The 24,526-nt window shown below is 38.5% G+C and overlaps 1 protein-coding gene across 10 annotated transcripts in view; it reads left to right on the plus strand.

Moving 5' to 3' along the window:
• The window catches only part of SYNE2 (spectrin repeat containing nuclear envelope protein 2), a 196,357-nt gene that overhangs the window by 81,635 nt on the left and 90,196 nt on the right, over positions 1-24,526 (plus strand). For all 10 annotated transcript variants that reach the window (XM_074583746.1, XM_074583755.1, XM_074583756.1 and 7 more), the window contains exons 48-62: positions 544-699; positions 1,078-1,343; positions 2,515-4,624; positions 6,147-6,469; positions 7,458-7,602; positions 8,329-8,544; positions 8,924-9,189; positions 9,987-10,143; positions 12,713-12,868; positions 15,678-15,818; positions 16,164-16,346; positions 16,881-17,018; positions 18,478-18,663; positions 20,151-20,273; positions 23,260-23,442. In XM_074583746.1, the coding sequence (XP_074439847.1) occupies positions 544-699; positions 1,078-1,343; positions 2,515-4,624; positions 6,147-6,469; positions 7,458-7,602; positions 8,329-8,544; positions 8,924-9,189; positions 9,987-10,143; positions 12,713-12,868; positions 15,678-15,818; positions 16,164-16,346; positions 16,881-17,018; positions 18,478-18,663; positions 20,151-20,273; positions 23,260-23,442 (4,749 nt within the window). The remainder of the gene's footprint in view (positions 1-543; positions 700-1,077; positions 1,344-2,514; positions 4,625-6,146; positions 6,470-7,457; positions 7,603-8,328; positions 8,545-8,923; positions 9,190-9,986; positions 10,144-12,712; positions 12,869-15,677; positions 15,819-16,163; positions 16,347-16,880; positions 17,019-18,477; positions 18,664-20,150; positions 20,274-23,259; positions 23,443-24,526) is intronic.

Raw genomic sequence — 24,526 nt, forward strand, 5'->3', positions numbered from 1 at the left:
GTAACATCACAAGTGGCCCATGACTGCTGATCCTCAGTCACCACGTTCTTAAATAGAAGGTTGGGCCAGATCTAATCTTCACAGTTAAATCTATAGGCAGGTCCTCAGCTGGCCTGTCCATTGCAAGGTCTTACCTGGGACTTGCACATCTGGTCTAACTGGAAACCCCAACAAAATCTCCCAAAGGTATTGGGAATCAGGGGAGGTCCCTGCTGACTGGAAGCAAGCCAATGTTATTCTGATTTACAAAAAGGGGTTGAGGGAAGACCCAGGGAACTACAGACCTGTTAGTCTAACCTCAGTTCCTGGAAAAATTTTGGAGAAGATCATACTGGGTACTATTGAAAAGCATTTAAAGAACAATGTAATCATCACAGAATCATTTAGATTGAAAAAGACCTTTAAGATCATTGAGCCCTACCTAGCACTGACAAGTCCACAGCAGGATTTAGGCATGGCTTAAATACATGAAGCAAAGTTTTGCAGTCAGAAAACTTGTTGGTTTAGGACCTTCAGAAATAAGAATCCTGTTTTGCATTGTAGGACACAGGTGCAGAAGTGGTTGTCCAGAAGGAACTATTTCCTGGAGTGCAAGTAAACACTGAATATTTTGAAGAGGAACAAAAGGTCAATGAGCTGAAAAATGAAGTGGCTGAACTGGATATCGTGCTCATAAATGAACAACTAAAAGAGCTGGAGGTATGGAAATTGCAAAGCCATTCCTCTTTGTTAATGTAGTGATACAGTTACAGAATTATGACTCGCGTCGCCAAAACAAAATTTGTTACATATAGTCTTATGATTAGTCAGTTTGTCTACCAGGTAATCTACAAACACAGTTCCTTAATGCAAATATGTCCACGTAAATACCATATTTCGTATCTAGAGTACAGTAGTAGATACACCTACGATTGTGCATGCACTTCCATGATGTGCACAAGCATGCGTGCTCATTTACATGTAACTGAGCAAGCATACGTTTGTAGATCTATCAGCATTTAGCTGTATTTTGTGCTGAAAGCTGAAAGTGTTTAAGATCCTCTTTTAATCCTCTCTCTGTGGTGGGTTTGATTGCAGAATTTACAAACTGAACTGGAAACATCGAAAGCAAAGTCTTTGTGTCGTAGTCAAGAAGCATTTCCCAATGCAACAGGATCAAACAGAGCAGAGCTGCAAACCACAGAGCCTGTGGTGCCCTGCTGGGACAGGCTGCTTCAAGAACTAGATGCTGTTAAGGCAGTGAAGCAACAACAGTACTGTTTAATGAATGAGTACCAGAAAAACCTTTCTGCTGTGCAGTCCTCAATGAAAAATTTGTCAACAGAAAAAGATAACATAAAAATGTAAGTATAGTTGAGGGTTTCTGTTAAGATTGCAGAACAAATATGGTCCTAGACTGAATTTTGTGTCATACTTCAATACTGCTCAGACAAGAATATGGTGTTTTATCCATCTCGTTAATGTTAGGTAGCAAGAGGAGTCTCAGGGGGTTGTAAATTTAAACAACCTTAAACAGACACATTTCTGGTGGTTCTCTGCTATCCTTTAGCAACATCTACTCTTTATTTTTTAGGCAAAATGTAGAAATTATTGTTGTGCTAAAAACCTATTTAGAAGCCATATTAAAATATTTTTGCAAAAATATTGCAGATATGAAATACTAATTTTTCTTTAAGGACTCATCAATTCTAGTTCTTTTCTGAGCAAAATATCTCATTACTCTGAAAATGAACCTTGTTTGATAGGAAGAATTCTGTGGCAATAAATAAGTCTACAGTACCAATTCAGAGGTAACCAATGCACACAAAATATTTAGTACCTTTTATGAATTAGCATTCAACACATGGAGCTAGCTTATTGGTCACAAGAACGTATCACAATAATTTGAAAATCCTTAAAAAAAAAAAATCTATAAAATTGTTAATTTACAGCAAAGAGATTGAAAAAAAAAAAAAAGTTGAATAAAAATCTAGCTGCTAAATGTATTTCAGGCGGGATTTTCAAAATACTCGAAATAAAACATGAGTACATAAATTCATCCAAATTAATCTTGAATGAATGGGAATTTTTTAAGTTCTTCTTGTAACTAAGTTTTATCTTCATTGTAAATCAGAAATTACCATAAAATGTTGTTAATTCACTTGGAGATGACTTAACACTATTGTTGATTTTGAAAAAAAAATATTATTGTAACTTTAAAGGGAGGCTACATTCCTTTAGGGAATGACACATTCTATATTAGTATATACTGCAGTTTTAGAGAATATACATTAGAATGTGCTTTTCCTGTAGAGATATCTAGAAATAACTAATGCTGTACTGATAAGCAAGAAATCATGGTACTGCAGTGGTGGTTAGAAGACTTATGAGAGAATATTGAGAGATACATGTGATTAAGTGAACGAAGTGAGTGAATCGTTTTCGAAACAGTGAAATTCTCTTTTTAAGATGGGTTTAGACAATGTTGTAGGATTATTATTTTTTTTTTTTAAACATTACTTATATTTTTGGCAGGGGTCCTATGAACAACACAGTTCTTCTGGAGAAAATTAAGGCATGCATAGAGTCCTTACGAAAAGAAAGAGATGTCTTAAACCAGTTGAAAACTCAGCAAGAAAGTTTATCTCAGCATTTAACATGCATGGATAAAGTGTTAACTGAAAGCCAAATGAGGCAACTGGAGCAATGGTGGCAACACATGGAACAAACAGTGCAAAAGAAACATGATCAGGTTGTGGCAGAAATTGACGAATTTAATCTGCTTATGAATAAAGCACAGGATATTCAGAGGCTGATACAAGAACAGTATTTACAGGCAGAGTTATATTCCTCATCTGAAAGAAAAGCCAAATACGCTGTACTTTGGACCACAGAGCTACAGGACATTAAACATGGTCTTTCTCTATTAAAAAGAAGGATTGAACTGCAGATGAAAAGAATTTGGAGTGATCAAGAGAAGGTAGCTTTGGAGAACTCTATACATGATTTGCAGAGCAAATTGGAAGCATTATCAGCACAACAAGCTCCTCGAGAGGATGTTCAGATCTCTGGTCCTGCTCTCATGAAACATGAAATGATGAAGAGGCTGAAAGAAAATATTTCATGGGTTAAAGATTCACTGTCCTCTCTTGATCAGAAAGCAGCACTTTTCCCCAGTGATGTTAAATCACAGATCAGAAGTTGTCAGCTTATGAACACGGAAGTTGTAAACAGAGAGCCCGTGATTGTGTCACTGGATTATGGGCTCCAGCACATCGTTCCCAACTTGAATCCAGAGGAGATCTCTGATTTGACCTTCCTTTTACAAACATTGCAGAATTCATACAAGGCTCTTGTTTTAAAATCAGCTCAAAGGTTACAGCACCTAGAGCTCCAGCTGGAGGAGCGGCAAAGACTTATTGCGGAAGTAGAAAAAGTCCATTGTCAGCTTCGAAATGCTGAGGTGCTTGCCAGGCCTGACACGAACCAAACCAGCACATGGTCAGAATTAATCAATCAACAAGCCATTTTAAAGGAGATTTTAAAGGACATACAGGAAATAGAAGGGCTTATCTCATCCCACTGTAAAGAGAGTCAGGTCACAGCTGGGGAACTGAGCCTGTCTGAACAACTATTTTTGATTGATCAATTAAGAAGTCTGAAGAATAGAGCAAGGAAGACACAGAGGCAAATTCAGAGTAAACTTAACGAAGTAGAAAAAAAGATAGCTGTCTACAGAGAGTTTGCTGAAGGAATAACTTCATTGCAGCAAGATCTTAATGATCTACAGCATGGTGAAATGAACCTTGAAGAAGATGAATTATTAGGTGCCAAGCAGGAAGTAAAGAATAAATGCAAAGCACTTAAAGAAAAAGTATTAGCTTTTCAGTCCAATTTGTCACAAACACTGAAGTACAAAGAAATCTTTGAATGCGTAGGTCTAAAATGGGACTCACTGCAGCTGGATGAATTGCAAACTAAATTTTTTAAAATTAAAAATAAAATTAAAGGGAGGATAAAACGCTTTGATAATGTTGTTAGGGAATGGAATAAGATTCAAGCATTGCTAAATGAAATTCAGACGGTGACATCCACTGTAAGAAAAGAAGCTAACATCCTAAATGATAGCTCTAGCTCTTCTCTTGCTGAGAATCTTACATCTGCACAGATTCTGTTTCACACAGTTCAACAAATCTTGTACTTAACCCAGGAGGCAGAAAATCAGCTAAACAAAAGTGAGGCCTTTGATACACCATTCAAAGAATCCAAGAGGAAAGAAATAAAGAGTGTGGAGAAAGATGCTGAGGAATTGAATCAGTTTCTTCAAAACTTGGTCTCTGGTCTCCAGTGTGTAAACAAAGAAGATGTCCAGAATGAAATAGAACATATATTCCACATCATAAAGCATATTCAATTAGAGCTTCAGCAACCACTTCTGATAGACATAAAAAATATGCGGTATGAAAAGATGCGATGGGAAGGAATCCAGAATATGATTCAAGGAAAGTTTTCTGATTTTAAATGTATAATGGAAAAAGAGAGGGAAAACCAAGATGAAAAATCTCTTGTTGCTGATATAGAAGAAAGATTAGAGACACTACAAGATCGTGAAATACAACTGAAGACAGACATTGCTGCTCGTGTTGTAAGTATATTTAATAAAAGTAAGGTATAGCCATATGTCTTTTCCCAATAATTAGATTAGGTGTCTGTGACTGCCGTGTTTATGTTTTCATGACTTATATCCTCCTTTTGTTCAAACAACTGATTTGGCCCATCATCATCTCTGCATTGGTGGATATGATGGGAATCATATAAGAAACTAAGGATACAAAGAAACCAGTTGTATTCAGTTTGATTATAATCAAGCAATGGGGATTAGCACAAGAAAAGAAAGGTAAAGGGGAGGAAGGAAAAAAATTGCATTGAAATATTGAGCTAAAGAAAGACCAGGTGCAATTGTTCTGGAATTATCCTTGGGACTGATTTTATGGAACATTTTCAGTAGTGACAATGGTATAAAAAACAGAAGTTCCTTGTTTCTACTAGAAAGAAAAAGCTTACCAGTTGGGAATGATCAAGGAGAGTAAAGCACAGGTCAAACCAATGTGATCAGGCCTCAGGGAAGGTGAGCAAAGGAAAGGCAACCAGGATCCAAGGCTTTAAAACAAGTATATAAGGCATTGCTGGAGGATCGGTCTGATTCTTGATGCCTTTGTCAGGAAAGGTCCGCTCAAACTGGAACAGATGCTGTTAGAGGGATAAGGAATATTGAGGACAGTTAGTAAAACTGAATTTGCTCAACCTGGTGAGCTGAGGGCGAGTGGGAAATCTAGCTGAGAAATATAATTAGGCTGGAGGTAGACTTAACAGATGGAAAAGGACTCCTTAAGCTAAAGGGCAGTGTTAATACACGGAGAAAGATTTAGTGAATAAATTTATTTTGGAAACCAAAAGAGTGGTGACCTTCATAGCAGAGAGGTTCTGCAACTGTGTCCTCATCAAGAAGACCTGTGCCCTGACCACCCAAGAGATCAATGGATACAAATGAGGAAATATGAGGTAGTAGCTAATAACAGGGGGAGGGACTCAGCATCCCTGATGGTCCTGCTGACACATTTCCTGGTTTGCTGTACTTCATCTTCACTGCTTGGGTATTGTGTGGGAAACACAATGACAAGGTTTCTCTGCCCTGTGGGAATCCAAGAGCTGGCAAAGTCACCCATCGTTCTGTGTATAAATACATAAGAGGGTTTAGTGAGAAGCAGTTTGGCGAGTCATAGTGGAGATATCCCCTAGAGGAAAATAAAGCATCAGCCTATGGGCTTTCCTTGTCTGAACAGGATGTATACTGCCATGTCCATAAAGGATCATATGGCTCTTGTGTCCTGCCATCCTTCTCTCTGGACTTTTCCAGTATTGGCAGTTCCCTCATAACCCCTGTTCCTATGGTTGAGGGCAATCAATCCCCAGGTCACACCACTGCTCTGTGACTACCTAGGTATCAGAGTGTATTTGCCATGTGTCCTCCCTCACCTCCTCAGGCCAATTCTGGTAGTATTGGTCTCAAAGACAATGAAGCGTGAAATTCTGAGAAGACCGTCTGGTGATCCAGAGGAGCACAGCCGTCTTTCTTGATTGTTCCTTTGTCTTTTTAACACTTTCAGAGTGCTCTGGAGGACGCATGTGAGACTGGTGAGCTTTATACCAAAGCTGTTGAGAGGGCTGCCAGGTTCCTCGAGGACTATGAAGATCAAGTCAAATCTGCTGCAGCAAAGCTCGATAGCTCAGAGGAGGTCTGTCGGACTCCACAATGGAAACAAGAAGAGTTCAACTCTGCAAAGGCTAACATAGAAAACCTGTGCTCCAAGCTGAAAAATCTAGTGAAACCAGAAGACAAAATATGTCTGGAAAACACTTTAACAGAACTCATCGATAAGAGTTTGGCATTAAGGGAGAAGGCCCAAAGAAAGGAAGCTGATGAACAGAGGTAGGTTTAAGAGATCTTCCTAGATCATGTTCGTTATTGTGAGAAATTTGACTGATAATAAATGCAGTGTTGTTTCTGCTCTGGTAGAACCAGGTAACTCAGCAGAAAGAACTGTAAGCATTTCTGTTGTTCCCAAATGGGATTGTAATGGAAGGAAAATTACCAGACAATAAGCATATGAGTAATAATTTACAATGCAATCATTTTCAGTATCTTCCAAAAAGTACGTATGGGCCTCAACTGAGTGTCATATGGTGCTAGAATCAGAAGAAAGCACATTTCCACAGTCTCTAGTTCAGTGCTGGTGCAGATTAGAATAGTTTTCAGAGGGGCCCTAATGCTTGTCTTCCATAGGCTATTCTATGGCTTGAGAAAGTAAAGAACAAACAAGATGCAGGCCATAGTTCCCTTCCTTCAAATATAGGTACAGAAGAAATCTGAAGGGCCTACAGAGACACGTACAGAAAAATCTTGGGAGACAGAGTAAAGGATTTTTAAATTCCTTACTCATGATCCAGTGCTTCTAATTCTATTGTGCATAAACTTAAAATCTACTTTTATAGTCAAAGAAGTGGGTGACTTTAAAGACTTTGGTAATAGAAAAGAGATGATAAGATATAGAAATAAGAAATTGGAATTGTACAGACCACACATTGTAGGGACAAATAGAATGTGTGCTACAAACTGGGAGCTGATTTTTGGGAATGTCTGAGGAGGATGGAGTCTTAGATCAAGACATACAATTCTTTTGAGAAGCTCCATGGATGATACATGGAAATATATACCTATATTTCTTTACCTCTGGGGCATTTGTACCTGCATATCTGAAGTATCTCAGATATCAGACCAGAAGTGTATGGTAAATGCTAATTGAAGATAGCTTGCCGTTCAGGAGACTTTTTTTTTTTTTGTATTCTAGTGGGCATTATGGTTGGAGAGAGGAGCAATCACAATAAATTTTAATTGGTCTATTAACTGTTTCCTACAGGTATTTTGAAAAATACAAAAGCTACACAAAAACCAAAGTTGAGGTGTGTGATAATCTTAACAAACTGGAAAAGATGCTTAGACAGTCTTTGTCTCAAGTACCAATGTCTTATAAGGAAGCTTTGGAGCACTTAGAAGAAAGCAAGGTAAGAGACCCTGTGAAGAACTTGAAAAGTCCATGTAAAACTGATGTGGCAGCTATGTGCACCATATGATATCATAGTAGAAAGAAGTTAAACTCTTTTTCCTGTATTTATGTATATATAAAACCACAGAATATATTTATATACCTGTAAAAAGACCAGATTATAATAGGCCATGTAAAATGAGTGCATCTTATTGCTGTAGAAATCAAACATTATCTGTGCTTAAGATAGTGTTGCATTTCTGTTCAGATCCCTCATTACTTCTTTGCAGGACCCAGGGTGATCAACATCCTGTTGGTTTCCCTCAGAAGTGAAAATCAGAGGATTTCCAGTTTCCCCACCCAGAACTCTCTTGCTGCCTGCCCGCCAGACCTCTGCTATAACCAACCTCTTTACTGTCATCTCTTTTAGTACTTGTTATATTGCAGGCTTGCCATCTTATATATCTGTAACTCCTGCTCATTCCTCTTCCCTTCCAAACAACCAGAAAGAAGTAAGAACAACCTAATTGCCTGGGCACACTGTTCTTCTGTTTGTTTTTCTTGTTTTATTTACTCCGTCTTTCTCCACAGTCTTAGCCAACAGAATTCTCTCATTACAACTGTATTTCACCAGCTCAGTGGAGCGATTGCCATTTTAGTAAAGAATCCTAATAATGTAACTGAATGCTTCATTAACACTTCTGACTATTGTTTTATTTATTTACTTGTTTATTTTTTCTATAAGGTTTTAGTCTCCAACATTGACTCAGCTGAAGATGATCTTGTGAAGCTGAGGCAGGTCTCTGGAGAGCTGATGAGATTATGCAAGAGAAGTGACAGGGCACTGGGCAGCATTGTAACAGCGCTGTGGGAAAATTGGCTGGGTTTGCTTGAGGCGGCGAAAGGGCTGGAAATTAACTGTGAGGAACGAAAGCAGGAATGGAAATTCATCAATGAAGAGGTGAGTTGCTCAACAAACTGTAAGTTTTGGGGAACATGGTAGGGATGGAGCCCTCAGTAAAGTGGCATGTAAAGGGCTCAGATCAGTGCAGAACATAATTTCCCACCCACTGATCAGCCAGTTAACTGCAGCCTTTTTGAACCTGGAGTCAAAAATGACGGGCATATTTATAGTACAAATTCTCTGAACCCAGATCTCTGTGTGTGGTATGTGCTTTGTTAGAGGAAACTCAAATGTTTTGGCACACTTCAGAGGTTCAAGCTCTCTGGCTATGTAATTCCCAGTACTTAGTCGTGTGTATGAGTAAATGAATAATGTAACTTAAGGTGATGGAATAAAAAAGCACTTTATCTCATGCTTTGACATGCTGTTTACTTAGCTGGAACGCGAAACAATAATTCTCGATAAGCTCCAGGAAGAACAGCCAGAAAGTCTTAAAGAGAAAGAAAAGGCCACCAGAGAGGAACTGGTAGAATTACTAGATTTTGTGAACTCATTTGAGGAAAACATCAACCAGCAACAGCTTCTTTTGCTCTTACTTCTTCACCGAATAAGAAACCTCCTGAATACATCTGAAAATAGTGAAGTGGAAGCTGCCCTTCCCGCCTTATGTGAAATAAAGGCAATGCAGGATCGCTGTAAAAAGTAAGTGGTGTGAAATTTCTGTTGAAGATATGACATAGGACTACTTATAAGCACAGCATTTTACTGGGTATTGAAGAATATATGAAAGCTCTAATGCACTTAAAAAGATAGTGAATGCCCTACTGCGTTAGACCAGTGCTTTGTCTAACCCATCTGCTCTCTCCAGTGTGGACACTGGGAGATAGTAGTTAGGGAGAAGACCTGAGCCTGGCCATATCGTGTGTGGCCTGCAATTTGTGTTCAAATGTAGAAGGAATCAGAGGGGATGATGATTGAATTTGGAGGCTCCAATCTCTTGTGAACTTGCATGAGATGTGTGGGTCTTGCACTCTTAGAAGAATCAAACCTTGTACTTTTTGCAACAATGCAACTTTTGCCTTACTGAGTGACACTGTTTAAAATTTGCCTCAAATATTTTTTGCAAATCTGTGATTGCACTCGCCCATCTCCATGCCTCCTTTTTGACATGGAAATTTTTGTGAATGTTTTCTGCTCTGACAGTTTTTTCAGACTCTGAGAACCTGAGCTGTGTTTGCTGTTTAAATATGCGTGCTACCTGATTTGGTCTACCAAACATACTTTGTTTAGCAATATCTGAAGATTCATCTTTGAAGAAACTGAGATAATAAAGGACAGAAACTCAGAGATTTAGTTACAGAAAATAGTATAAAAATACATACAGATGTGGTTCTGGATATATATTTTTTAAAAATATCTGTATTAAGCATGCTCTTTGATTACTCCTACTTAGTGTAGAGTCTAACACTTAATATTTTCTTGCTGTAACTCTTTCATAGGTTGTATGAAAAAACTCAAGACCATAAGGATTCTGTACAAGCTGAGATTCAAGAGAGGAACAAGATCACTGAAGAAATAAGTGCTGTGACAAATGCATTACAGAAAGCTGCATCTGTGTTATCACAAGATGCTGCTGGAAAGGCAGGACAACTGGAGGTTGGTAACGGTGCTGTTATTGTGTAGGGACTTTCGGAATACGTTCTCTTTTATGCTGGGGTTTGAACTTGCTCCAAGTAAAATTAGTGGCAAAGTATATGTATATGCACATTGACTTCTAGAGAACGAATCTGGCTCAGCAGAATATGACTGGCCCTGCCACATCCTTGGTTTGTGTTCCTCTTCTTCTGTGTGGTCGAGCTAGCAGCCATAGATGTCTTTCCAGATTGCAGAGAGATTCACAGCCAGTTGCATGCCTTTTAGGAAGGACTGCTTAGTATATATCCTGTGCCTCTTCCCACTCTGCGTACCTAGCCAAGGCACCTTCAGAGGCTCTGGATTTGATGTACCACATCAGGAGGTTAACCTGGTAAATGCTTTTTAGAAATCAAGTTGTGATCAAGAGCACAGTCTCTGCCAGCAGTAGCCAGCACTCTGCAGCAATCCGGACTATACATTTCTATCATTTCAGTATATTTTTGTTATCCTTCTTTGAATTCTTGACTTTATGAAATAGTATTATTCCTGACACTTCCTAAATGTGGGTTTATTTATTGTTTTAATTTGTTTCAATTTAGTCTCATTGTGTTTATAATACTACCTTAATTTTGAAATATTGATCAAAAAATTATTTTTAATTAATTTAATTGCGATATCTTTTAACAATAAGACTTTATAATTTATTTATTCTAGCCTACTAAGGTCTATTACAAATTTGGGCTCTCTTTCCTGTGTCTTGTATAAAAACTAGTTGGGGGTCCCCACCACATATTTTCTTTAGGAGGTGGGTGCTTGAAGCTGGCAAAGGACTAGGAAAAGTATAGAAGTCAAAGACCATGGTGGCAGATATGAGCATTTTCACAAGGGTTAGCGTGAGAGAGAAATGTTAACTGCATCTTGAGGAAGTTCTGAAAACCCATGAGCCAGCATCACTGTGGTAAAAACCTTATGGATTTTTCTGAAAGGGATGGTTTTCTATTTAAAATTATTTAGAATTAAAATTTAGAGTTGGGTCTGCTCTTTTACTGAGTTCTTTGTATCCAGGAGGAAATGTTACCACTGCAGTTGCTTGATGCCTGCACTTTTCCCTTATATCCAAACTGTGCTATTCTGAGCACCTAAAACTCATCCAAAAGTGAGTTTATCCTGTTCCTGAAACAATGAGAACAAGCAAATGTTAGCAGCAGTCCCATTAAATTATTTCTTTGTAGCATTATATCCCAGCGGGCCTGTTCCTTTTGTGAAAATTCAGCTGGAAGTATTCAAAAATTCCTTAATTTTACCTAATGCAAACACCAGTAAGCCAAAATCTGCAGGGCAATTTCATCCCTACTTCCAAAGAAAATTTGTTTTCTATAAAATCTGTAGCATTATTTGGGGCTCCATTGCGTTTTTTGAATGGAAATACCTATTTGTTTTGGAGACTAATGCTGTAACTAATTCTTTCAAATTCAAGTCAGGGAATCTATAAATTCCCATAAATGTTGGCGCAATCTTAATTCAGCCATTTGACAACAACAGCCTTCTCTGTGGTAGAATTCTGTGATAGAATTATGCACACAGCTGTTTCATGGTTTTGAGTTTTTTTACTATCAGACACAGTTGTGGTGGGACGACAGGAAATAAATCAATCACAGACTCTTATGTATTTCTTCTGTGCATTGTGTTTGTGTGATGTAAAAGATTCCCAAGTGGAGACCAGGAGATAATGGATTACCATTACCTCCGATTAAAAAAGAAAAGTTTGTTAATTTTAATGTCTTTCATTGCTTGGTAGGAGCTTTAGATCATTTTCACCAATAACTTGAGTTAACATTTGAGTTTCTCAAACAGCTGAGCATTGGGAAAAGGAACCATAAAGCAAACAAACAGAACTTTCCAACTTGAAATTCTAGAAAACCTTCAAAACAAATGAGTTTCTTCATTCTTTCTGCAAGAGGACGTAGATCAGGTTTTATTTCTAGGCCACAGGCTGTAGACAGTTGTTCAAGTTTCTTTTATCTCATAAAACCTACATTCTTCATGCAGAACTGGAAACTACTCGTTTGAAAGGAGCCTGCTGTGCTGCTCTGCATAATTGCCTGAAAGCAGACACTTCAGCTCGAAACCTGTTGCTTTTTGTGGCCTTTGTGGTGTTAATAATAATGAAGGAATGAACGTTGGCTATTAAACCTCTTTCAAAGAGAAAATGCACTTTTGGCAGAAGGGAGAGCACAAAGGTTAACATTTAATCGTAGGAGCACTTCGAATAATTACATTGCTATACCTGTCAATAAACATCAGTGCGTCAGTTGCCTGACATGGAGTAGTATCAGGTTTAATTAATTCTTACAGATTAAAATGCGTCGTTTGATTAAATGAGTGAGTATTTCTCGAGATTAATCTGCTTGTAGAGGTAGTCAAATTAGGTTTGATATCACAAAAACAACTTTTCCAAACTGTAATCATGGTAGGAAATACAAAACACAATATGTATGTATGTATATATATAAATATGTACGTATACATACATGCATCTGCATCCAGTAAAAACTGGGTAAAACTGCTGAAGTTATTCTTAATTTTGTAGGAGGTTCAGAGTGTGATTGGTAAAGAAAGTCAAACTCTAAAGGATATAATGGAGAAACTCCGGATCAAGTATTCTGAAATGTATACAATAGTTCCTGCAGAGATCGAAACACAGTTGGAGGACTGCAAGAAAGTATTGGAAGACCTAGAAGAAAAGGTAACTGTTGATGTGCTTTTCATATTTACCTTTTTGTAATGTATAAATAAGTACAGCAATATTTGATGAACGTTGCAGCTATAAATTTCAACTTGAAACATTAATTATTTTCATTTGCATTTTCCTCTCAGTGAAAATGTATTCATGAGGAAATATTGCTGTCTCCTTTTAGAATAACCTTACAGTAAGCAGTGTGAATATAATATTTTTCTTTTCTGTTAAAAGAGGACAGGCAGAACCACTAGCAATAAAGTCTTGGATACAGTATGGATCCTGTCTTCTATCCAGTCTGATTCTTAAACCGAACGAGTAGTCAAAGTTGATTGGGAAGTTTGTATAGCTTAACTGAGAAGATGTTTTCAAAGCTGAATTAAAAGAGGACTTTGAAACTGGAATTTTATTATTATTTTTTTTTAATCCAGTTTGCACACATGGTGGGGTATCAGGGCATGGTTCTTTATACCACCCTCAGGACATGGTTGCATTCCTTTAAAAGCAGGCAGGGAATTTAAATAGCTAAATAACATCACCTCAGCTTTTTGCAATGTTTTCTGTCTACAGGGGGTATAAACAGTTAACTGAAAGAAAAATTAAAGGAAAAAGGAGTAATACTGTAAGTTTGAGGTCAAATTTTAGCCTGGTATAATTATTTTCATTGTTACTTATTCATTTGTGTTACTTTTGAAAAGTATCAATATCTTTCAGTTCTCTTATTTCGGAAATAATAATGTTTAATGCTAGTTTTAAAGGCTAAATCTCAGTTAATTTGATAAAACTTGAAAGTTTAATAAAACAATTTTGAAATCCAGTTACTTGTTAGTGTCTGTCAGATTATTCATTCCTTTTACGTTGTATTAAATATTTAGAGACATATTTATTACAGCTTATTAGTTTTAATTTGGTTAACTTTGTAGTTTCTGTTTCAAAATGGAACTAGTCATTTTAAAACCAACAACTGGGTAGGAAAGAAAGGAGAAGGGAAGAAAAATGCTGTTTATGGTTTTGGGTTTTCTGTTTGCTTGTTTACTCTTTCATTTACTGAGATAAAAGATTATCCCAATGCACACATCACATGTGGGAGTTAAAGAACTGGTCCTGGAAACTAGATAACAATTGCTTTCCACATTTAGATAGTGGAAAACAAAATGAACTATCTTGGAATTTTTAAAAATGCATTTAGGAAACAAAATAAATCCTAGTGGAACTGGAGATCAGTTTAGTTACATACTAGGAGATATCAGCATGTGTTAAATTGAATTAAGTTGTCGTATTTTAATAGCATTCTGCTTTCTTCTAAATCTGCTAGCCTAAAAATGAAACCAAATTGTACTTTTGATCCCATGCATTTTATCTGAAAAATATAATAAATTCATCCCAGTAGGAAGTCTTGAAATTAAAATCCTATTCTCCTGATGACCAGAGCATTGACAGATGCAGCATTTTTTCTGAGGAAAGATAGGAAGTCAGTGCTTGGTCTGCTTTCTTGTTTCCAACTGTGTTGCATCACCATGTTTCTCTTCTGTTTTGGAAACTAGCACGACAAGCATCTATAATTATACGTGTTTGGTATACTCCAGGATAGTAGTAACGGCCAAGTGTTTAGCGATTACAATATAAGTTCTTTTTTCCAAGGAGTCTTAGGCACTAAGTACAGACTGGACTTGATAGCTTTTTTGTATGAGCATGAATATTTGAGAGAAGCATTGTAATTCTTTTCTCCATATACTTATTTTGATTAATGCAATTTAATCAATACAGTACATTATAGGTATTGTTATATTGGTCTGACACTACATGGTGGAATCTATGAATATTCAATAATGTTAATAAAATACAGAAATAAAGATGGATAAATAATTTATTAACTAAATAATGATCTTAATTCCTCTTCCCACAAAAGGATAAAGTATTTCAGTATAAGGAGCTTCAAACCAGAATAACTACTAAACTAGAAATCTTTTGCATCAATGCAGCATAAAGGTGTGCAATGTGCATATGCCCCATAAATCCTAGGGCTGACCTAAAGTTCTTTTTTACCATGAATTTACCATGATTTAACAATTTCCTGGTGCTTGACTGACCCTAACAGCTAGCAGGGTTTAGTAAGAAAAGATGTCACTTTGGGCTAAGAGCAAGGACTTTTTCATTCCCTGCACTTCATCTAGTCCATAGTAACCTGGTACCTTACTGTGTCACTCGGATCTGTGCTCAGACATTTACTTGAGAGCTTTTCTCTTTACATACAAAATCAGGCCCTCCAGCGTACTGATTTTTCATTTCTGTGGAATCTGCAGAGTAGAATTAAGTTTCACATACTTCATGGGGCTCAGAGCCTTTTATTTTAGTAATAAGTCTCTAAATTATATTTCGAAATTCACTATATAGTGATGCGCTTCCATATTCCCTTATTTTTCACATGGAAGTAATACCTGAGACATAAAGGTGTCATTCTAGGTTTCTTTCTAGGCATGATTAGCCTCTGTTACAGATTAGAACAGGGGCAGTTGAACTGAAGCACTCGGGGGGTTGCAGTGTCTTATTGTTTGTTTCTTCAGGGGATACCTTTCTTGACCAGTCATTTTTAAGTGAGAGGAAATTATTGAGCAACATGTAAACGTTGAATCTGCTCACATTAATGCTTCTCCCTGCAAATGTAATTCCATTCCTCTGTTTTTAGAGTAGTTTGATGGGTTTTAAGTAACTCATCAAGAGAAACATAAAAAGAATTTTGAATATTTGTGGTAAAGTGGTGCACAGAAACAAGCAGGTCTTTGTAATCTCCCCTATTGTTTTCTCTTTACTTTGACAGGTTAGCTTTGAAATCTTGCAGAGCTCTCCTCAGTATGCGCTGAAAAGAAAAGCAGAAACTATTACCAATGGTCTTCAAGCTATTGAAAAGATGTTACAACAGAAGAGTGAAAACATTGCAAAAGCCAAAGAAGTTCAGAAGGTAACCTTGCCAAAAAAATTTTGTGGGCGTTAAAAGATTTTTGGTTGTTTCTACAGAGCCTGGTTTATCAGGAGTGTAAAATGGTCCTCCATTCATTTTATGTCTGTAAAAAGAGAAGAACAAGCAAGCATTTAGCTGGTGAATATTTACCAATTCTCTCTCACAGGAAAATATGTGGCTTTTTTCAACTGTGAGTCACACCGGTAGATGCAGAGTGTTCTGTACACTCTTTTGTATCGGTTCCGAAATCTTTGTAATTCCACATGCCCCACATGGAGAACAAATAACTCTGCTGTTATCTTTGAGCCTGACTTTATATTTCATTTCCCCTCTCTCCATATGCAGCAAATCTGGGATATGCTGGACCTTTGGCATTACAAACTCAATGAACTGGATGCAGAGGTGCATGATATAGTAGAGCAGGATTCCTGCCACGCACAGGAGTTGATGGATATCTTAGTGACCCCCCTTCAGCAATATCAACAGGTCTCGCAACTTGCTGAGCGCAGAACAGCCATTTTAAACAAGGTAGACGCAAATGTAAAAGCCTTTAAAAAATTACGTCTTAGGAAAAACAAAATAAAAGCTTTGCCTAAAATATCATCGAAGGCTCTCAAATGAATAGAGAGTCAAAAGCCTGCTATAGCTAAGAGTTTCTGGAGTGGCAAACATCACCTCCAGCTGCTACCCCAAAGGATGGGCTCTGCACCATGGTTGACAGGGATTAGCATGGGGAATTCATGCCCCTGGATGGGTCATGATATTGGTTCTCTATCACTCTGTTAATGGGCTACCTATTGAAATTACATTGCCGTATAAATCTCAACAATAACACCGTGAAATGTAAGCACTTAAGCACCAAAATTATACCAGATTAGAGGAGATAGCCTGAAATCTTGAAACTGTTTCAGAAAAATTATGGTCCTTATTTCACCATACTACTTTACCGATCTTGATGAAAATGCATCCAGTTTTCTTTCAGTCTTGTCCATAGATGCGTTTATCCTATACATTGAGTAGAAATGCATTTGTGCCTTTCTGTAAAATCCTGTAATTTCCTAGGCTGCCAACAAGATGGAAGAATATGATGAACTCTTGAAGAACGTGAAAGGTTGGATAGAAAACACCAACTGCTTGCTAAGAGCACATGCTGAAAATGACTCTGCAAAAAGCTTACGCAAACATACTGATGACCTTCAGGTAAGTGTTAATGCAGATATACGGTCTTGTTAGAACTGGTTGCTCTGTACAGACACAATTTTGCATTCTGAAATCTTACTGACATAAACAATTCACGTTTTCAGTAAATCCTTTTAAGTGAAAAATAATTATAGTTGATAAGAAGTATAGATAGATACTTTTCATTGTTAAGCATATCTGTCTTGCAAAAGTGCTGAACTGTACTACATCTATCTTCCAAAAATGTGTGATTGTCTTCTGTTACTCTACTGTGCGGCTATAACCAGTTTCTACTGCCTGAATAGATACGGTTCTTTCTTTATTGTGTGTGTGTGATCCAAAAAGGATAAAATGATATATTGATGTCTATGTGTTTGATGGAAACTTTGAAGTGAACTGTGGTTTGGAAGGCAGTTCTCACTGTGTCTTAAAGGTAATTCTGACCAGTAATTTCAAGAATTAAATGTTGTTAATATTACAGGGATGATCAGGGACAGGCAAGTGCCAAGAGGTTTTCTGGCAATTTTGTATTTGAAATTTGAGTTTTCTATACATCTGATTCTTGGCTTAGGCCAAGACAGAAAGTTGGTGCTCTGCACATAGGCTTTTTTTGTATTAAAACTAATAAGAATTCCTTACAAAAAGTAGCTAACTGTTCTGGGCTGATATGTTGCAGAGCATGTAGCCACAATGGGGAGACTGTGTTTTCCAAAATTTGTAATTTTTTTTGCAACAAAAGCTTATTGTCCCTTGTGTTTGTCATTTGGAGTGTTTTATGTGTTCTGGGCTGGGAAACTAGTGGGTTTGAAAATGCGTCCAAGGCTTGCATTAGAGTTGAGACATGCATTCAGTCCTTTCCTTCATACACCCCAGAGACAAATGGATCGCATGCATTTCTTGCAGCCCTCACTGTTCTTCATGAAGACATTTGCTCTAATTAATCCAGAAGCTTATCCAGTTAGCTGCAGGAGACGGGAATAATCTTCCCATCATGCACAACTGGCCAGATGTTTTCTGGAGCATTTTGTTACATCTGCTGTCTTCAGGCGCGTGTGGTTAAACACGTCTCAGGTGTCTGGCTGACATGTCTTGGTCATGTACAGCGGTCAGCCTGACTGTGGCACAGGATCTGGAGCGGAATCTTCTCCAGGTTCTCGTACTTTTCTCTTTTTTTGGGGTGGGACCTCCCTCTGAGTTTGAAATCTTCCTCTTCATGCCATTTGTCACGCTCATGTAGACTTATTTTATCTATCTGATTTCCTTAAAATCATGGCATCGGTCTCTCAGTTTTCTTCTGGCAGGATGCAGCAGTTTTGTTCCCTTAGGAATGAAGTGCTTTAGTCTGAACTAAGCTTTTGGGAATATACGCAATGGTCAATGACATACAGGAAATTAAAACTGGTTTCTTCTGGTCCTAACCTCTGTGAAACTTCCATGTTCACCATTGATGGATCAAACTAAGCTCTTATTTTGTCTCCAGATGGCTTTGGAAGACTCAGAGCAAAAGCAAAATCTTCTACACAGTGTTTACTTGGAGCTGGAGGAGCTAACGCCAGTCTTTGAAACAGACAGTGTAATGCAACAGCTAAATGAAATAGATGATCAAGTAGCAACTTTACAGCATGAGATAGCAGAGATTCTTCCACAGATTCAGCAGGTGGCTGATGTAAGTTTGTGTGATCTATAAGTGCCTTTTATCAGAGCTTCATCATATGTTATGAAATACAGCTTATATTGCTTGCATAGAAAAAAGGTGTGCTGGTTTTAGTTGGTATCTAATTAAGCTATAAAGTTTAGAAGTATTGATGAAACTCCTTATTCAGGAGGAGAAATGCAGGGCTTGTTGACTGGCAAATTAAAAGGGCTTATGTTGCTGAAGGGTAGGGCTCCTATTCAGAGGCACGTGGACAGTCTGGAGAAATGTGCTGACAGAAACCTCATGAAGTTCAACAGAGGCAAACGCAAAGTCCTGCACTCAGGATTGAACATGTCCAAATACCAGTACAGGTTGGGGGGCAATCAGCTGGAAAGCGGCTCTGCCAAAAGGGCCAGTGGTTGTGGTAGACAACAAGTTGATCATAGCACAGCAGCGTGGCCTTGCAACAAGAAGGCCAACAGCATCCTGGACTGCTTGAGGAAGAGTGTAGCCAGGAGGTCCATGGGAGGGGTCTTTCTTTTTGGCACCTGTGAGATCATATGTGGGTGGTGTGCCCAGTTTTAGGTTTCCCAGTGTAAGACAGACATAAACATACCTGGAGCGAGTCCAGGAAGTCCACCAAGGTGGTCAGAGGGCTGTAGCACAGGATGTAGGAGGAAAGGCTGGGAAACCTGGGTCAGTTCAGCCTGGAGAAGAGACAGCTTGGGGATGGGCAGGTGGGTATTACTGCTGTCTACTACTACATAATGGGAGACTTTAGACAAGATAGAGCCAGACTCTTCTTGGGGTGTGCAAAGAAAAGATGAGCAAAACCAGACCCATATTATAACAAAGGAAGTTCCATATACGTATCAAGAAGGATTTTTTTTTTGCAGTGAGATTGGTGAAACACTAGATTGGGGCCGAAAAGAGGGGGGGTAAAATCGCCTTCTTGGGAGATATCCAAATCTCAATAGGATCAGGCCTTATGTGACCTGCTGTGATGGGCACCAGACACCTACTGAGGTCCCTTCCAACTTAATTTATTCTGTGGCTATCTCAATGAGTGCTCACAAGCAGCTGTACTGTATGTGGATCCATTTTTCATCTGACATAAGATTCTTCATATAGAAAGCTGCAACAGTGTAATTAGAGCAGCTTCCTATGCTGATAACTGTCACCACTGGAAAAGTGTCTTGTCACTACTGGTAATTTATAACGTGACTTTTCAATGATATTTCAATAATCAATATCAATGAAATTTCAATATTTGATATTTCAATAATTCAGGGTTTAAAACACACCATGTGACTGTAGATAGTTAATTCCTCCAGAAGTTATGAAGATATGTAATTTATAATAACTAGCCTTTTGATTGGTAGCATCCCTTAACATATCCTGCATATGCTGCACTTGTTTTTCAGTATTTCTTTTTAAGTGTAAGTGAAAGGCAGAAATGCAAGCTGGCTTTGGTATTTGTATTATTTACAAATACTCTCTTTGTTCCCAAAATTTAGGAACTGGATGCCATTGAATCTCATGTGAAAGTGTTCGAGAAGGACATTGCCAAAATGAAGACAATCCTGTCATCAGAAGATCTGTTAGAATTTTCTCCTAAAGACCAACTTAAACATGGACAGGTCCGTGAAAACTCCTATATGGGCTTTGTTCCTTATATATTTACGCATAAGTTAGCATAAATATGCTTTCACAAGCACAAGGCTGTTTTGTCACTGCAAACTACCATGAGTAAGTTTTTAGTATATGACTTTGAAGTGTTAGTATCACACAAATTCTATTTCTTGGGTCAAAGATTGGAAGTATTATTTGAGTCATGATTTCAGCTGCATGTTTCTACAGTAGCAAGTAGTGCAATCCCAGAGGAGCACATTATAGGACAAAACAGTTAGTGCAGAGCACCTGATATCTGTGTGGTGTGTGTCTTGGGGACTTTGGACTGATCCTGTAGAATGGACAGCCATGGGTGGCTGCGTGTCATTAGAGGCTCTTCTGGAGAGTATCATCATCTTTAGTTTAATTTGAAAGGAATCTGGTTTGCATGATCCAAGACAACTAATCAATGTAAACCTTAAGGTGAGACTGTTGAGCGATCCCTTCAAGAAGCACAGTTGTCATTTGAATGAAAACATTTGGAATTAAAGCACTATGCCCATATAGAACTCGAGTATGTAACTTAAGCGCCTGTTGTCAGACATACCTGCTGTGTTGAGTGTCTCCATTTTGTAAAGTTTATGGCCTGGCCTTCAGAGACGCTTGCTGCACTGTCATGCCCACTCAGAAGAGAGGGGTGCTGAGTGACTCAGATTTGCGAATTCCCAGTGGTGTAGATTACAGTGAGACAACTCAAGGTCTGTATACAGACATTTATTAGATTCCCACAGTGATTAATATACGTCTTAACTAGGTCCACAGTAATTGGTTTGGTATATAACAAATTATGGCAAGCAGCACAGTAACACCTTGTGTTACTTAGCAACAGATATACAACAAATTACAGCAAGCGGTAAGGTATGCCTTGCGTTACTTAACAACAGATATATAATGAATTATGGATTTAACAGCTTTAAGGGAAAAGAGAAATGGGGGGGAGAGACAGAGAGACAGAGATCAGTGGTCCTGGTTCCAGCGTTGGTCCAGCCACCGTGGGGCCTCTGGTTCATAGGAGCACACCTCTGTGAAAAATCTCCCCAGGGGCACTTATCTTCCCGCTTTATGTTCAGTTTCAGTACAACCTGTCCCACTGCTACTGTGGCAGTTTCTTCTCAGGTTTCCCCCCCTATCCCAGGTGATGTGTAACATGATTTGGGTGGAGGGACGAGTGCTATAGTCATATATGTTTAGCATGATCTCGATAATCTTCATTAGCATATGCAGGGGTGTCAACTTTAGTATGCATTTTGTGGATAATGAGGCAAAGGTCATTATCGGGCAAAATAGCCTTTCCAAGAAACAAAGAACTACACGGATTCCTGTTATCTTGTCCTTGCTGACTAACAGCAGGGCTGCTGTGTCTCCATAGGGCTTCCTCCTCCAGATGCCTCAGGCAAGGTTTCTCTGCATGAGCTACACAGGAGATAAGCAGGTGTTAGTCTTATCAGTTCTTTGAGCAGAAGGCCTGCATTATCCAGACTCCACATTATCCACCCTGTGGCTATAGCCTTATTTCTAAGACATTCCTCAAAATGGCTCAGAGGGCCTCCTCTCCCTCTCTTTTATCTCTCACCATTTGTTTGGGGGAATTTACGAGTCATCTCTTACATGCACATCACTCTACTTAGCATCAAACAGTAAGTAATCTGAAATTTTGAAAATCAGGCACTATTTTTCAAAAAACAGAGGCAAAATTTAGCCGGGTTCTGGTAATGTAGGCTGGAGTGACTTAGCGTAAAACCATTTCATCATGCAAGGGCTTCACTGCAAAGGTACCTTGGCCAGATGGTTTTCCTTTCTCTGCTTGAGTTAATAAAGCAAAGCATTATAGTATCTTTTCTTTTATACCACGTGCAGTCCACATTGTTAGCTGACTGAAATGCAAAAAGCATTGGTTCAGTTTCAGGGGAGGGATAAAAATATCATTGAATTTCTCATAGCTTTGTTATCCAGAGAACAGTTTTGTAATGGCTACATTATATGGAAAAACTTCTTCTGGAAAATAGTATTCACCTACTTTTCTTATTTAAAATTGAAGCCTGGATAGTATGCTAGTAATTAAAAAATCCTAATATAGGCTGATTATGAATGAGAGAATAAACATCACTATTCCAATTGGGGCTTTCTAAAATGAAATCGTCTTCAGAGGGAATTTAAGAAAAATATTAGTAATTAAAAGGTCCAGAGGTGGTTTATATTTATTTCTTTTTTTCTTCTGAAGTTCCCAGCTAAATGAGGTGTCGGTAGGATTTTTTATTTCTTTAGGAGAACCAAGAAAGAGTGAGTTGGTATTGCCGTTCTTTCATAAGTTGAGTCTTCCGTAAGACACGTATTGTGGTATGAAACCGCACGTTTCTGTTCATCCAAAACTGATAAAGGTGACTGCATCTGCTTGAGGTATTGTGATATGGAATGCTGACTTTAACAGGAAAGCCATCTTCAGAGGTTTCTCCTGGCTTTCATCCCTGTTCATTATCTCTGCTATGTTGGTAAGACTGTTTATAGGACCATCACAAAAGGCTAGCTTTAACATAGGAGATTTCAAGGCTCGTTTGCAGCACAAAAAAGAAAAAACAGAGTTGGCTAAAGTGACATCAAAGGGTTTGCACCAGTTTTTTAATTGTCGTCACTGACAAAGATGCGCCTCTTTGAAATGACATGCTTAGCAATAAACTAGTAATTAACTAATCTGAATGTGACCCTTTTTTGTCACTGTGCAAACTTTATGTATATATATGCAGAAAAAGCAGAATTGTAAATGCAGGTTGTATCTTCATCTTGCTTTAGACAACCTCACCATGGATTTTCACTTGTTCCAAGACTAAAATATTCTTCCTTCTTAAATGGGAAACTTACCAAAGAGAACTTTTGCACATCATGACAGTAGTACAAATTGTTCAGCGTTAATTTTTCCAACTCAGTATCACATCCATCATCTATCCTGTATCCTAATAGGTTATACTTGATCATGTTGGTCCCATGCAGAAGACCATTGTTCATATACAGTCCTATGAAGAAGCACTTCACCTGCCTGGGGTGAAAATGCAACCTTTCTCAGTCTTCCAAAGAACAAGACAACTCTTAAGAGAAATGAAGAAATTAGAAAATATTACTAAGGAACAAAACAATCTACTGGAGGTAATTGATTTTTTTTTTTTTTTTACTGTCTCTAAACCACGTTTATTTTATTATAATTTCGATCACTAGACAATATTGCTTTTACGGGCATATAGTATGCCTACTACATCTTCTGTGTAATGGCTTGGGGATATTTTTTGTTCTTTTTTCTGTGTTATTTAATAGTACAACAAGGCACACTGGATAGTCTTGAAATTAATTCCAGTTTTGCAATTCAGTCACAACTGACACCATGTGTTTTAGCATACTGTAGAAGAAATGAAGGCCCAAGTGTCTTATGACCCAGGTTTGCACAACTGATGCTTGAAGTCCAGTGTCATATGCAGGTTTTCACATCTGCAAAGTTCAAGTCCTTAAACTTATCTTGAAGTGACTTATCTTGATGAGTGACTACATCAGTGGACCCTCAGTAAGTTTGTGGATGACACCAAGCCGAGTAGTGCCTGAGGGACAGGATGCCATCCAGAGGGACCTGGACAGGCTGAGAAGTGGGCCCTTGGGAACCTCATGAGATTCAACAAGGCCAAATGCAGGGTCCTGCACCTAGGTCGGGGCAACCCCTGGTGTCAATACAGGCTGGGGGAAGAAGGGATTGAGAGCAGCCGTGTGGAGAAGGACTTGGGGGTGCTGGTGGATGAAAAGCTGGACATGAGCTGACAGTGTGCGCTTACAGCCCAGAAGGCCAACCGTATTGTAGGCTACGTCAAAAGAATCATGTCCAGCAGGTTGAGGGAGGTGATTCTGCCCCTCTACTCTGCTTTGGTGAGACCCCACCTGGAGTACCGGGTTCAGCTCTGGAGTCCTCAGCACAGTAAAGACATGGACCTGTTGGATCGGGTCCAGAGGAGAGCCACAAAAATGGTCAGGGGGATGGAATACCTCTCCTATGAGGACAGGCTGAGAGAGTTGGGGTTGTTCAGCCTGGGGAAGAGAAGGCCCCGAGGAGACCTTATTGCAGCCTTTCAATACTTAAAGGGGGCTTATAAGAAAGATGGGGACAGACTTTTTAGTAGGGCCCGTTGCCATACTAAACAGGGGGATAGGCAGCAAAACACTGGCACAGGTTGCCCAGAGAGGTGGTGGA

This window comes from Larus michahellis, chromosome 4 (assembly GCF_964199755.1).
Source record: "Larus michahellis chromosome 4, bLarMic1.1, whole genome shotgun sequence".
Lineage (NCBI taxonomy): Eukaryota > Metazoa > Chordata > Aves > Charadriiformes > Laridae > Larus > Larus michahellis.